General features: G+C 51.4%; 5 protein-coding genes across 5 annotated transcripts; 4 read left to right on the forward strand and 1 right to left on the reverse strand.

Annotated features, from left to right (window-relative positions):
- Positions 1 to 1763: 1763 nt before the first annotated feature.
- Positions 1764 to 2516, forward strand: BKA78DRAFT_299029 (uncharacterized protein; the record flags this gene model as incomplete). Its single annotated transcript, XM_066886998.1, has 1 exon — positions 1764 to 2516. The coding sequence occupies one exon, from the start codon at positions 1764 to 1766 to the stop codon at positions 2514 to 2516; it is 753 nt and encodes a 250-aa protein (XP_066740674.1).
- Positions 2517 to 3676: 1160 nt separating this feature from the next.
- On the forward strand, positions 3677 to 4666 carry BKA78DRAFT_356184 (uncharacterized protein; the record flags this gene model as incomplete). Its single annotated transcript, XM_066892023.1, has 1 exon — positions 3677 to 4666. One exon carries the CDS (start codon positions 3677 to 3679, stop codon positions 4664 to 4666), a length of 990 nt encoding a protein of 329 aa, XP_066740675.1.
- A 3043-nt stretch (positions 4667 to 7709) lies between these two features.
- On the reverse strand, positions 7710 to 8465 carry BKA78DRAFT_382746 (uncharacterized protein; the record flags this gene model as incomplete). Its single annotated transcript, XM_066893045.1, has 2 exons — positions 7710 to 8128; positions 8216 to 8465. 2 exons carry the CDS (start codon positions 8463 to 8465, stop codon positions 7710 to 7712), a joined length of 669 nt encoding a protein of 222 aa, XP_066740676.1.
- A 587-nt stretch (positions 8466 to 9052) lies between these two features.
- Positions 9053 to 10003, forward strand: BKA78DRAFT_360932 (uncharacterized protein; the record flags this gene model as incomplete). Its single annotated transcript, XM_066892431.1, has 2 exons — positions 9053 to 9198; positions 9253 to 10003. The coding sequence occupies 2 exons, from the start codon at positions 9053 to 9055 to the stop codon at positions 10001 to 10003; spliced, it is 897 nt and encodes a 298-aa protein (XP_066740677.1).
- A 3482-nt stretch (positions 10004 to 13485) lies between these two features.
- BKA78DRAFT_33790 (uncharacterized protein) lies at positions 13486 to 14149 on the forward strand. The gene has a single exon (XM_066890256.1). It carries the CDS (start codon positions 13583 to 13585, stop codon positions 14030 to 14032), a length of 450 nt encoding a protein of 149 aa, XP_066740678.1. The 5' UTR covers positions 13486 to 13582; the 3' UTR covers positions 14033 to 14149.
- Positions 14150 to 14483: the final 334 nt, after the last annotated feature.

Genomic DNA, 14483 nt, shown 5'->3' on the forward strand with positions numbered 1-14483 from the left:
ACAAACGAAAGAAGCCTCTTGGCTTTCGGAAGCCATCGCAACACTCAAGGAGCCTTCATAGCTGGCTGCACTTGATCAGATGGTAGCAAACAATGGAAAATACACGGATACTTGATAGTGGCTTTGTGGTCTGTCTTTAAGATGCAAGTTGTGTACAGCGGCCAGACACAATCGAAGTTATGGCTTGGCCTTTGAATGCGCCTGCTCGGAATACCTGGGCCCGACGGCCAACTAGGAGACTCATGCCACAGTGGGTGATGACCATTCTACTAACTAGAGCGATGATGATCAAGCACATGTGCACTGCATGAGAGGAGTCAAAGTCATAGCTGATAAGTGAGTTCTTCCATCACCTACTCTGACGCTACAACATACTGACTGCTCCTCACGCACATCAAGCCTCGTCACGTCTGCCGTTTTCGAAACACGTCCTGACCTGGCCGGCACAAACGAAGCCTTTCTCACCTCTTCCTGTTCTTGGAGGCCGACTCTCTGAGTGAGTAGCACAGAGCCCTTCCTCGTTATCCCTGTTTCAGCACGCCGGAACGTGGTTGAATGGCAGTTTGGATCACCGTGCTCGACAATATTCCCCACTCAAAATCTCGCAGGTTCTTTTCCATACGTTCTTGCCCATTCCCTCGACCACGGCAGGTAGCGAAGTCTCTGCTCCTTGTCCCGAAATTCAATCAAGACATGCTCGGCCAGGTTGCGCAAGACTCGCCGAAAGCAGTGGAGAATTCCGCTTGGTTACGCGCTTTGTCGACTTTCCCGCCTCGTTTACTTCTCGTAGATTCCAGCCCATATACCAGATCCTGATCCCGTTCATGTAGACTCCTTTCGCCTGCTCAGTCGATTAAGCCTGATTTACGGTTCATGCCTCATTACCCACCAAGCCAGGATATGGCGACTGGGACAGGAACACCATGTCGGTCGTTCGCTGTCGTAGTTGTTTCGAGATCGTTTTTCCTTCACTAGCGACGCTAGTTTGCTATCGACACTGTCTCTTCATCGACATTTCTTTGTCGTCACCTCGTCGTTCTTAAATCATCGCATCGTTGGAGGTATGTAAGATACCTCCAAACAAGCCATCCATGCTCACAATCAAGGCTTCAGAAGATCTGTTGCCGAAGGACTCCCTATATAATGACTGAAAGCTCACGCAAGTTTTCCTCATCGTATTACGTTACCTCCTAATGCGAGCCGGTATATATAGTCTGCTCATGTCCAGTATTTCCTTTGGAAACGAACAATTTGCCTTGTTTCTCCGAGGCTTGGTAGAAAAAGTCGTGGTACACATATGAGCTCGACCACGAGAAAGCAACCAAGTTGAGGTGGCCGAGGAGTAGTGTAAAGTGTAAGAACGTATGTATACCGAGAGCATTCAAGCGCCTGACGCGCTTGATACCGGGGTTCACCAAATCCTTTGCTGAAGATACAGGGAGTAGGCGTAGGTACGTGTGCCACAACTTTTGCTACCAGATCTCGCTCCTAAGAATTGTTTAGTAACTTTGGACGTTGTTTTGTCGAACTACCTTCGTTTTGCAGTGGACACAATTCGGGAGCAGTTCTGAACACGACTTCCACAATGTCGACGATTCTTAACACAACTTGAACAACAACAATGTTTTGGTGGGAGAAGTCCCTTAAATTATCGACACTGCTGCTTTCTTGAAATTCAGCAACCAAACATCTTTGACCGGTGCGCAAGGTACATTTATTTTGCTCATCTTCATTCGATCTCTTTCTGCTAACCAATCCTCAAAATGGCAGACAACACTGTCTTTGAGCTCCACGTCGAAAAAGCCATTCCGTCTGGAAACTTTGCCGAAGGCCCAAATGTGGTTCGCTTGATCCAGTCAAGAAACAACCCTGTTGACGGAAATCACAGGCTTCTCTGCAGCTACCTCCACATACCCGACACTCGTCAGCTCGCCAACATTATACAGTCCATCGAGGGGTACGCCGCTGTCTTCCGCGAAGCAGAATCCCGTTCATGGTTCCCTGCCGGAGATCCTCGCGCCAGTCGGAAGAACACCTGGAACCAGAAGAGAATCCTGCGCATGTTTTTCCCCGTCAACGGAATCACCAGCATCGTCCATCGCTTCTCACTCTTGCGCCAATGGGTAGGTTTGGACCGTCAGCCCACGCTCAACGACCTGACTAACGGACCTGGCCAGTTCTTGTTTGCAGAGGGCGGCCTGCCGGCCGTGGGCCAGGCCATGGCGATCGTACAGATCAAGTCACGTCTTCCCCACTTGTTCCGTCACTGCACAAACATCGCTGCTGGCGCTACCGGACGGCCCGTTTTCCACGCCGAAGACGTCAACAGAGCTGCGCTCCTTCTGAGAGCTGCGCGCAAACCACCCACGGGATTCGATCACTTGAGAAAGGCCACTGCTCTGGAGTACGCCTATCCAGAGGGAGTTCCAGAGGGCGCCGCTGCTACTGCCGAATGGACAGAAGAAATGCAGGCCGCAACGATCCTCCTGGGCATGGGCTATGCCCCATGGAGGTGAGTCTTAGCTGACGGACGAAAGTACGAGTACTCTTGGGCAAACTCAGGCACAAAAGCAAAAGGCCCTTTTGCTTTACAAATTCCACGTCATATGTTCGAAGCCTTTGAGTTGGAAAATCAAGCGTCTCTTTATGCGCTTTCAGGTATGCGTAGAGGACCTACTTAGTTATGCTGCTCATCTACCAGCAGAAGTTTCATCAGCTTTCAGATAGTATTAAAATCTCCACTGCACCTTTAGCATCGCCAACAACAAGATATGTGTTCTTGACCTTCATTTTCGTGGTACGTCTTAAAAGCTCCATTGTTCTTGTCCAATCCCTCGCTCATGAAAGGCAGCGAAGTTCCTGCTCTTGGCTCAAAGAAGCCATCGAACCATCCGCGGCAGGGTTGGGCAAGACTTCTTGAAAGAGATGCAGATATCACTCGTTTGCGCGTTCTGCCGATTGTCTCAACTCGTTGACTTCTTGAAGATTCTAGCCCGTACAACAGAGATTCTCTGTCCGGCTCTCCTTCATATAGGCGGCTTGCGCGTCTACTCCATCAATCTCGTCCCCGATTCATGCTTCATCGCTCACCAAGATGGAGTAGGCGGGGCCGGGTCACAACACCAAAATTTTGGTAGGTCGCTGTCTTTGTTGTTCCGCTGTCGGCATTGTTTCGTAATCGTCTTTGTTTCGTTATACCACATCTCGCTATCGACACTGTCTCGCCATCTGACTTGTTCCTTTGTCCGCACCTTGTCATTCTCGGACAATCTTATTATTGCGTTACTACTGTATAGAGGTAATTGGAATTCCTCCAAATCGTTCTCATTCACGATCGAGACTTAAGAAATATCTCAATTACTGAAATATTCTTCGCAACAACTGACAGCTTAATTCGAAGCCGGTATATCTAGTCCTCAATTTCGGAGGCGCAATTCAGACAAAGACTCAAACAATTCTCGAACAATGACAAAGTTTGTAAGTATCTGTTTAGCAGTGGGCATAATTCAGGCGCAGAGAAGAGTTGAACAAAGTCTGAACAATGGCAAAGATCAGATCGTCGGAGCCCCCTTAAATCAAGACTCCTATCTCTACATTTTTGAGTATACAAACCAACTTCACCAAACACACCATCCCCAGTAAGTCTACTCAAGAAATTCACCACCACACTCACACAATGGCAGCTCCCCAACAACAGCAACAGTACGAGATTCGCGAAGCCAAGGCAATTCCCGCGCACAACTTCAACCACGCGCCGAATGTCGTTCGCATGTGCGACGTTCCCAAGGGGATATCGCTGTACCAACAGCACACACTGGTTTGCGGATACCTGCACATTCCCAACACGCACGTCCTGATGAACATCATCAGCTCCCTCGAAGACTTTGTGCTCCGTTTTATCGACGCAGAGAACCGCAGCTGGTACCCAGCCGGAGACCAGCGCGCCCAGGGTAAGCCCGCCCATTGGCTGCAAATCCGCCTCATGTCTGTCTTCTTCCCAACGCCAGAGAACGGAAACCACATTGTCCGCCACTTCGACGTCATCAGGAGGAGAGTTGGGCTTGACCGCGATCCCACCCTCGCCGACTTGGCTGGCACAGTCTTTTCAGAGCACGATCTCCCAGTCATCGGTCAAGCAATTGCTTGTGTTCAGCTCATGTCTCGCGTGCCGCATCTGTTCCATGACAGTATCAACATCGGACCGGGTGCTGCGGGACTCCCCGTCTTCAATGCGGAGGATGTCAACCGCGCCTCCTGTCTCCTTCGTTGTGCGCGCAAGCAGCTGGGAAAGCACATGCACCTGCAGCAGGCACTGCCGATTCATTACGCGTATCCACCTGCCGCAAACAACAATGCCGCACCAGGTAACAACCAAGCTGCCGCTGCCACTCCCGTTCCCGTTCTCGCTCCCGCCTTTCAAACCCCACCAGTTCGCGCTCCCATGCAAAACCCCCATGTCAACAACTTTGTAACGCGCAGGGCTCATGAGGCACTCCAGAACTCCTACAGAGAGCTGCAAGTCCAGCATGCCGCAGCAGGACAGCGAATCGCTCAGCTTGAAGCCGCATTGAGGGACGCGCATGAACGCGAGGAGGTCTTGAGAGCAGCTAGTATCCTCATGAACTTTGGGAATGGACAGGAAGACCATGACGCAATGGAAATGTAAGATTGATATGTGCAGAGGCGTTCAAAGCACAATAGAGGCAAGCAGAATCCATTCCGGGAGCATTCTAGCCAGACAGATGTCTACAGATTAGACACAGATTTGCATTGCGCGGAAATTTTCCATGTTTATGAAATAAATGATTATCGTTGTATTTGAGTCTTCTCCCAAAAATGAAGTTTGTGACTTGATCAGCCTCATCACATGTGATACTGCAACCATCCTCACGACCATTACGGTTGTTAGAAGAATTGGTAATGGAAATTGGAGACAGCGTGTACTCGAGTCAAACCATACTTCATCTCAAGAGTACTTGGATGTTGATGAGCCCTGTCACCTAAATTGCTTACACAGTGGGCCACCAATTGTCAATTCTAGGACAGAAAAGGTGTGCCTGAACGCCCCCAATACCTACAAATTCCGACTTAGCGATGTGTTAAATGATATCCATGATCAGTATGGTGCAAGCTTTGATTGATTTGCGATGTTTGCATGCGAATTGAAAATTCAGGGGGGTCAGGGGTAAATTCTGACCACGGCCACACAAGCGACTATGAGGCGCGGAATATACCAGCTCCATGACCAAATCATCCCTGTAGGTTGAATTACTTTTGAAGCTGTAGGCTGTGCCAAATGACAGTCATGTGGCTTGACGGGACCCCCAAGCGGCACTCGCCGCCACCCCTGAAACACTCGCTCGTCCGCCTGTCGCCATAAATATGTCCAGCTCTCTCAGCGACTTCTCTTTTGTATCAAACTTGCGACTTTATACTAATGGAACGTTCAAGCGACTCTACGATCACTGGGTTCCGGCCATCACGTTGCCGCCTGGCGTACGCTTGGTCTGGCCGCTTTCGCTACATAACCGATTGCTCTTCGACGTTGTGAATGAATCAAAATTTCTTTCGTCTGTAAAAGTTTCCGCCTTTATCTCTTGTTGATGTCCTTCGTCATTCAAGACTCTGAACCATGACTGCTGCGCCCGACGAGAGCGACTAACCGTGGCTGGATTGAAGTGAACCCGCCGCAACAGGCAGACCACCAGAGTCTGGCGACTGCATTGAGTGTTCGGGAAAACAAGGCAGAGTGAAGGGTCAAGAGAGGATGCTCAACCCCATAAAAGTTCATCGGCTTGGTCGAAGCACTCTAGGATTGTAAAAGCTAAGTCTTTTATACCCCAACAGCCCGCAGCTCAGCTCGGTCATGCGGCCGCATGGCGCAAAAGAAGCGAACGACCTGATGCATGACTTACCTGATATGGGAAGGCCACGAGGACGCCCTGGTCAGTTGGTATGTCGCAGGCTCGAATATAAAACTCGCTGCTCTGACTGCTCAAGAAGCTCCACCGGCCGCAGTCAGCCTCCTTGGACATAGAGTGACCATGTATAAGAAAAGCACTTGCCTTCTGGTCCAAAATTACTTCCAATTCCACTGGTGGGGATTGCGGTCTTCTCCCAAGCTCGTGTCTACTTCGGTTGTTCCTCTCCCGCGTCCTTTTCTTTCTTCACTGGAACGTGTGGGCGAGATTATGGGCTCAACAGGCGGACCCCGCGCTCCAATGATGGCCATCATTGTCGAAGCATGATGCTGGTGCTTTCCATCAACTCATCATCGCTTCGAACTTGTCAACGATCGAAGTGTCGAGTTGGTGGTAAGGCATGGCAACTATACATGACTGACCGCAGCAAAAGCACAAGAGTGGCATCTTGTATGGGGTGGTGTCCGAGAGCAGTGAGCCACCTATCGACGCCTGTAATCCTCTTTGGGAGGCACATAGAGTCGAGTGTGAGGCAGAAACAGGAGGAGAGGAGGCTTGACCTTAAGTACCTGGATTCGACAGAACACATGCCAGAAATGCCAACGCGGCAGTAGCTGATTCGTCTGTCGTATTGATGCGTCAGAAGTTCAGGAGACTTGAAGGCAAACCTCGTGATTCAGCCATGCTATCATGCCACAATACGGATCAGCCTTGTGTATTTCTGGTGAAATCCACAGGTGTTGGTGACGGGAGGCGGCAGCTCTTCTCTACCTTATCGCCAAATTCAGGGCGCTTTGACGGAGCGTGTACCTTCCACTGAAACTTGGAAGGCACAAGAAGTTGTTGGAAGCCTCTGCCTTTACCGATAAAGTGATCGGACTGTTGCTTTCGTCGCGGCCGAGAGAAGCAAGGCTTTTTGCGTTGAGGTAGCAGAGGTTGTGGCACGAAGAGCTGAGCTGAAGAGGTGGCCGATCGAGGAGTATTCAGACATATCAGCTGCCTTGAAGCGCAGATGCAAGGAGCTGTTGGTTTCGTAGGTTGTGAATGATAAGTCAGGAAGCTTGGTTGTGCGCAGACAAACTTCAAAACCAACGACTGTCGTTCGACTTTGCCGACTTTAGGCGAGGCCCAGAGAGCGAAAAAAAAAAAAAGCGAAAAAAACAAAAAAACAAAAACGACGATGTAGGGACTTGCACTTGCACCCCGGCCTTGCCTCTTGCCCGTGCAATTGGCTGGTGAGATGGCGAGTCGATCAACCACTCAGCTGCGGAGGCACCAGGCCATACCCGAAGACCAATCGCCGTTGGAAGACTGGCTGTTTGAACAAATTATATAGTAAATTAAAATCTGGCCAGCATGATCTGAAGAGACAGCCTCTTCTCGCAAAAACGCGGTATGAAGCTTGGGTCCCGCTCGAAATTCTACATGTTCAAACGGTGAATCCTTGGCCAGCAGCCGTCACTATCAAAGATATTCTCTCCGCTTTCTCTGTTTCACAGCTGCTGTTATCACGCCGAATCCTTTCAAAAGGGACTTTTGGAGGGTACTCCATTGGGCATTGGATGATCAGAGTCGTTGTGAGATGAGCAAGTAGAAGATTTCAAGGCCTGAATTACTTTTCTTAGAGGCTACCCCCACGTCGCCACAGTCTTGAAAAATTGGACGCACCATTGGCAGAATGGAAGAATCAGCTGGCCGATAACTCCCAGTCAAGTTCCACTGACCATGGCAGTCTTGCGAGCAATCCTGGCCCGCATCATAGCAAGCCCTGGCTATGTCACCACAGGTTTATTTTTCCACTTGCCTGCCATCTGCCGTTCGCTGCCGCAGCACCCGGATCTCCTCGCGCAGTAGCTGTATGTCTCGGAAGGCGCCGTCGAGGTCGCGCCCTTGTCGCCGATTCACTTTACGCAGGTCTTGAACATCGTGCTGCAATGCTTGATTGTCGCGTTCAAGATTGCGAATTGACAGCCAGACATCACCCTGATCGTAGTGCGCATGCCGAAGAGCAGGTGGGGACCGGCTTCGAGCTCGGCCTCCCAGACCCCGCTGGTCGTCATCATCGCGCTGGCGATATCCTTTGTGGGTTGTCTCGAAGCGCAATTCGTCCTGGAGCTGTTTTTTGCCGAGCCTTTTGTTGGGTGTGGCGCCGCCAAATAGTTTGTACCATGTGTCGCGTTCGTGGTAGCGCTGGGGGCACTCGTGGCCTGATGGAAGAAACTGTCAGCGGTCTCATTCTACTGGAGTGGTGCAGCGTTGCCTTTGACAAACCTTGGTGATTCAGCGAATTGCACTTGCCACATGGATATTTGCATCGGGTCCAATGTCCGTGAAGCCGGCCGCAGCAGTGCAGGCATATTTTCGGCCTGGGACTTGGAGGAGATTAGCTTTGTGCGGTGTTGCGAAGAGAGGTTGATACCATTTGACGGCGGAATCATCATCTTCGTTGCGGTCTTGGTCCTTTCCAGGCCACCATGGAGGCTGGCCGCCGGCGAAAGAGCCGTGGGCGTGGGTGTCGGGAGGCCGTGGTGGAAGCGCTGCCATGGTTGATAGAATAAAGGATGAGGAGGAGAGGAGGTCGAGAGAGAGTTAGACGAGGGGGAAAACCTCAGCTGCGCTGTGGCGGACTAACAAAGCACCGGTGGCAGGTGCAGTGGGGACGGGGTGGAGGAAGGTGCGAAACACGCAGGAGGCAGGAGGTCATGATCACTCCACAAAGTTCGACCCAATGAAGACTCAACAAGGAAAACAGAGGGAATGAGTGTCAGAATCAAGTTCACCTCTCTAGATAATCTGCAAAAGGTATCCAAAGGATATCGCGTAGAGCCTTCTCTTCAGTGACCTCAGCGCAGCAGACCTTGAACGAACTGTCAACACCATGACAGGGCAGAGCTACTTGAATGCTCCGTTCCGTGGCATTCCGAAACGTGGAATGCTCTAGTGCTTGCAAAAAGAATCCTAAGGACCCGGTGCAGTTCGAGCAGATGCGACTTGCATCGTAGGTGAGTTCGTGTTGACAATCTTGGTTACCACGCGCCTAGTGACTTCCTCTCCGGCTGACGCGACTCCAGGTATTTTACCCAAAGAATCCTGCCACTGCTACTCCAAATCCATACGTCCACTCGCTCACAATGGCGCTCAACTCTCCGAGGTCTCATGCCATCCTCCCGAAGCCTGCGGCAGACTCTGGTGGTGATGGTCAGCCACTGAAAGATGACCGGGACCAAAATCTTCCGACAGGCCACGGCTCAAGTTCTTTTCACTGGAAGCCAGTTGAGTAAGTGAAAATGCAGAGTCGACCATGAAGATTCTTTTACTAAGCTTCTACCAGGGTTATGGCGGGTATCTGCTGTCGCTGCGGCTATTCCAAGCATGTCGACACCTGGCGTCAGTGCAAAGCTGAATGCTTCATTTGCCACAAGGACAAGCACCACGGCCAAGAGTGTCCAGAGCAGCAAGAGCCCAACTGGTACGGCGACAACGGACCGCTCCTTGGACCCAGACAGTCGTCGACCGCTCCTTCTAGTCGTGGAAACCTCTCACGTTCTCCTTCCAGAAGCAGAAATTTCTCTGAAGTTCGCTCTGGACTTGGAAATTTCCCTGGTGCTCCCTCTGGAAGTGCAAACGTCAGCGTTGCTCCACATGGAAGCCTTTCCAACCTTTCCAACGGAAACGGAAAAGCAAACTTCCCACAAGATCGTTTCGATCAGCCAAAGTGGTCTGGCGATCCTCGCGGAGGCCCTGTACGAAGTCACTCACCAACTTGCCACGACCTCGCATACCACAATCCCAACACTGCTGGCCGGCTACCCCTTCCCCCTGCTCTTGGATTCGGATTAGGTCAAGAGGCTCTCCCCGCGCTGTACAATTGGTTATTGCACAAAGTAATGGAGCTGGAACGCAACAGCGCACAGCTGAGGGCCGAGCTTGAACGAGATCGCCAGGCACGTCATAACGACGGCTTATACTTCCATGGCCGCATCTCAAGGCTCGAAAACATGTTGAGCCAGCAGCAACAGCAACAGAAATCGGCGCAGCAACCACAAGTGAAGTTGGAGGACCAAGAAAAAGTGGATCCCTAGGGCGACTTTCACCAACCCAAGACTGAACCTGGAGATCCATGAACAATAGGCTGCGATCATACTTTCACCGTCCGTTTTTGGATTCTTCCCTGTCGGGTCGAAACATACCTTCTCTGAAGTTCGCTTTTTGGAGGAGAGTTTCCCTTTGCCCGCCCTCAGAGCCACTTCTCCATGCTTGCCTTCTGGCGAGAAGTAATTCTAACATGGGAACTCTTTTGCCCGCTCTCTGGTCAGCAGCCAAAATAGAAATTTGTCAAATCAGAGTTAGAGATCAATGAAATCCTGGTCAATGTTGACGCGCAGATTCAAGTGACTTGTGGGTTGACAAAGTGAATGATTGACCACTTCTTGCAGGCTGAAGCTCAAGTCATCTGGCCGGCCTGAGTGGAACTCTGAACGACATGCCGTCTTTCGGCCGTTTGGCTCAACCTGAGGTGGTAAGTTTGTTGAAGCAGCCCCGTGGGGAAGATGTCAAGCCCACACGGAGCCAATCGAATGCTCCCTGTAGTCACTCTCTGGGACTTCAACATGTCTTGTCTCTTGGCCCTGAAGCACTTGAATGGCCCTCATGCGCTCACATCACGCCTTGGGGTTGAAATCTTTTTCCATTGCGCACAGTGATGCGACAATGACCTGTAAGTGCAGGCCATACATCTTGACCAAAATCTTGATTGGCATGATTGCTGGTCGGCCCCTATCGTCCTTCTCAATCAGGAAGTCCGATATGCGGGTGAAGGGCATTGTTGTACGGACAGCTGAGGTAATTCAGAAGACTGAATTGACTTGATGGTGTCACTGTGAGCAGGTGTCCGCTCGTGAATTTGAACATCGACTTACCGCCCCTGATTGAACATCATCCGCTTTCTCCATTTTCCGACACGGCGTTAAGAAGCACTTTGAGCCTCATGGTCACAAGGGTATATCAGTCTCGCACAGCCGCACTTCTTATCCATACTGTCATGTGGCGGGGTGTCTCCGGCTGCCTAGCGGACAGAGGCATAAAGCCATGACCTCACTTACTTCACTTCCCTTTCTTGGCTGCAGCTGGTCGGTCTACTTTGCTCAGGCGAGAATTTTACCAGGAACACCGCACGCTGGCTTGATTTCCGCGTTCAGCTTGGAATACTCTGTGTCCGAGCGGCGCATTTCCCATGTTTTCAAGGACCTGAGCTTTTGCCGCGCGAACCACACTTCCGCTTGAAAACCCCCGCCATCATTTGGCAATGTTGAAGCTGGGTATTCTGTGGAGACGGTATGGTCCATCGAGGGTTCGAGAAAAAAAATCTGAGCATCTATTGTAGACGTGACAGGAGCGAACATACCCGGGGTGGGTGGTCCAGACTCCACAAGTTGCAAGGTACTGAAAAGTTTGTTTCTCGCACAGAATATCAGGCTCCCATAGTCTTCTGTCGATTACTCGGTTGGAAGAGGGGACAATTTTATACCTTGAGGAGCGGGCGCCGTTGTGCGTGTTCAGGAGCTCGAGGGCTGCTCAGGGGCAGCTCTGACTTCGCAGTGCCTGATGCGCGTGAGGCCTCGTGCTTCGCGTCGCCCAACCATCTGCCTGGCTCTTTAAGCATGTGATTGACTTTGTTGATGTATAAAGGACGCTCTTCTTGCAGTCAAACTCTCACCTCATGCCTTCATCCTCGTACTTCGTGGCCACTCATCCTTGCCATATTTGTATTGTGTGGTCAAGTACAATTCTAGGATGTGAATTTGTGTGTGGTTTCTTCAGTTACTGCCGCAGACTTCTCTTCTGTTTGTCATGAATCCTTCGTCTCCCTGCTGAATTGCTCAATCTGATTGGGGGAGGCTACATACCATCACCATTCCCGGGGAATGAAGACAAGTAGAGAGGTATCAAAAGGCGTGGTCAAGGGAATCAGAACGCCCTAAAAGTGTTCTTCTCTGTCCGGCATTTGGAGTTGGCCTACGGTCTTAGGTGGAATGGCAAACGGACTTTTCTAGACCGTCTGGCAATCCCCCTCGTTCGCAAGGCTTCACAAAACAATCAAGCTGCAATTGTTTGCAGCTCATCGCCAAATGAACACCTTCATTCTCTGCAGATGGTGTTGGTTGTTGATGCCAAGACTCGAATCCAGAGAGAAAGTGGATTTGATCAGCGCCAGAGGGAGAGCGCGGAAAAAGACAAATAAGCTGCAGTAGTGGTGGTGAAGTCCCAAAGTTTCTAGTATGTGGACTGTTTTTGCTCCGACTGGGCCATCAGGTAGTCGATGCGGACGACCAGACCCTTGAGGTCGCCGTTCTTTTATACCTTTATAAGAAAAGAAACTGAGGGCTCGCCTTGGAGCTAACGACAGCACACGTGGTTGAAGCGCGAGTACAATATGGAGATGGAACGCGACCCACCACGAGCCTGGGGCAGTCTTGTGGACCGCGGCGTCTGAGGGTTGTCTGCGAATAGTATGAAAGGACTCAGGTTGGAACACTGTAATACAAACCACACAAGTGCAAGAGCAGCTTTGCAGAGCGCGGAACAAGATGACTTTGAACGTGGAATTTGTCTTTTCTTTCTTGCTCTTGAATAAAAGAGGGAAAATACGCATCGAGTATATTCGTACCTGGATGATAAAGGGTATGTGAGCAAACCTGAGGGCGACGGGGAGCATTCAAACTCCCCAGACTTGATGAGCGAGGATCATTCGGGCATCCTTGCAGTGTGGGAATGAGCATCCAATTCACAGCGTGCTCACTGCTTCAAATCAAACCACAGCTTCTCAGCTCATTTGCAGACCAGGAAGAGGCCCATCGCCATCAGCGTACGTCCACAAGCCTCTGCTGACATACCGCTGAGCGATCATTCTGGTCGACTATAGTAAGGCACGAGCGATTCCCGGCCACGACACCGGTCCCACATCGCGCCAGGGGATCTCCAGCGCCGTCCCGACACCCGTCGCCGCCCGTTGGCTATCGCGCAGCCCACCGTCGGCCAAGATCAGCTCCGGACCCTGCGCCGCTTCGGTTCGAGTTCGATCACGCCAGTTGACACGGCATTCTCGGTCTCTGGCAACCAGGAGGCTCCGGGAGACAAGCATCGGGCATCGGAGGAAGCGGCGAAGCTGATCCTCCCGAGGTCCCTTGGCTGTTTGTTATCGGGTAGGCGGTGCGAAGTGTCGTACTGGGCATGATGGGGCTGGGCGCGCGCAGAGGGATCTGAAACGTCGTGCGGATAGAGTGGAGACAATGTGAGGGAGGCACAGGAAGAACGGTTGACGAGCAGCGGGAATGGTCTTTGAAGATCGTCGTGATCCGCGGCGGTGGATTGGGAAGCGAAGAATCTCGTTATTTGCAACGTACTGGCGTTTCCTGGTACACGGTACGAATCGAGATGTTGGCTTCGATGCCGTTCTAGCTGCATCATGCTCTGTACAAGTCCATTCCGGTGGACTGACGAATTGCCGGCACCTGAAGGTCAAGAGTAGGACAAACAAGGACCAGGAGGTCCACTTTTTCTTTAGCATGTTCATGCTTTAGCCGGTGAATCGGATCTCTTTGCATAATTCGCGATCCTGGGTATTGCTGGAAGATTCAAGGTCCTAGGATCGTTTAATTCCAATGCTGCGGCCGATGAGTGAATCTTCAGAGAAGGCATTCGGCTGCTTTCGCTGGACATCAGCAATTCCGACGTCGCCATTCCACCAAAGCATTCGCTTGACTTCATCAACATGGTCTCCATATAAATCTTGCAGTAAAAGGGGGACCTGCCTAGTCGGTTCTTGTCAGCCGGTCCCGGAATGGCAACTCACCAATGCCATGTCCGAGTTTCGCGCGAAGAGCGTCTTCCATCGCCTTTTGCCCGGCGACAAGCAACGCGCACAAGACCCATCCGTCAGGCTATTTTTCTCCAGGCAGGAACCTATTTCGCGACTGCGTCTCCATGGAATCTCGGTCCAGGGCTTTGGTTCAGCGGAGGATCGCCGTGGAGGATCTGCCCGCCCAGGCGAGCCTGTGCTAACCACAACCGATGACTTGGATGTTTCCATTGCTAGAGGAGCAATGCCTTGAGAATCCATACGACGGCGATGGACTAAATCTGAATGAGGAAGAAAGCATTTTCTGCTCGAAGTCCATGACAGCTTTAGCTCTTCCTTCGAAATCCATCGGATCGCGTGTTGCGCTTCAACTGGCAGCTGTCAAACGGGAGTGGCTTTCGCTCGACGTTGGAGATTGCGGCTTTGGCAGGCTGACGTGAGAAGGGCGTTTGCTGCGGATCATTGTTGCAGGTCGGTAAAGTCGCAGATGGGCGTCCTGGGTTCCGATCACTCCTGCGACTTGTGCAGAGCAGCTGCGTCGACAGTCAGTCAGAGGAAAGCTTCGCCGTAAGAGGTTCCCAACAGCAGGATCTCTGGCTCTTGAGAAAAAGAGTCGGATACGTATGCCGAACAACACAGCCGCGTCTCTTGGCTTCTTCCTTCAGAGTGCTGATGTTCAGTTTGCGACCCCACCTCACGGTGAT

The sequence above is a fragment of the Phyllosticta capitalensis genome (assembly GCF_038381095.1).
Source record: "Phyllosticta capitalensis strain CBS 128856 chromosome Unknown BKA78scaffold_10, whole genome shotgun sequence".
Lineage (NCBI taxonomy): Eukaryota > Fungi > Ascomycota > Dothideomycetes > Botryosphaeriales > Phyllostictaceae > Phyllosticta > Phyllosticta capitalensis.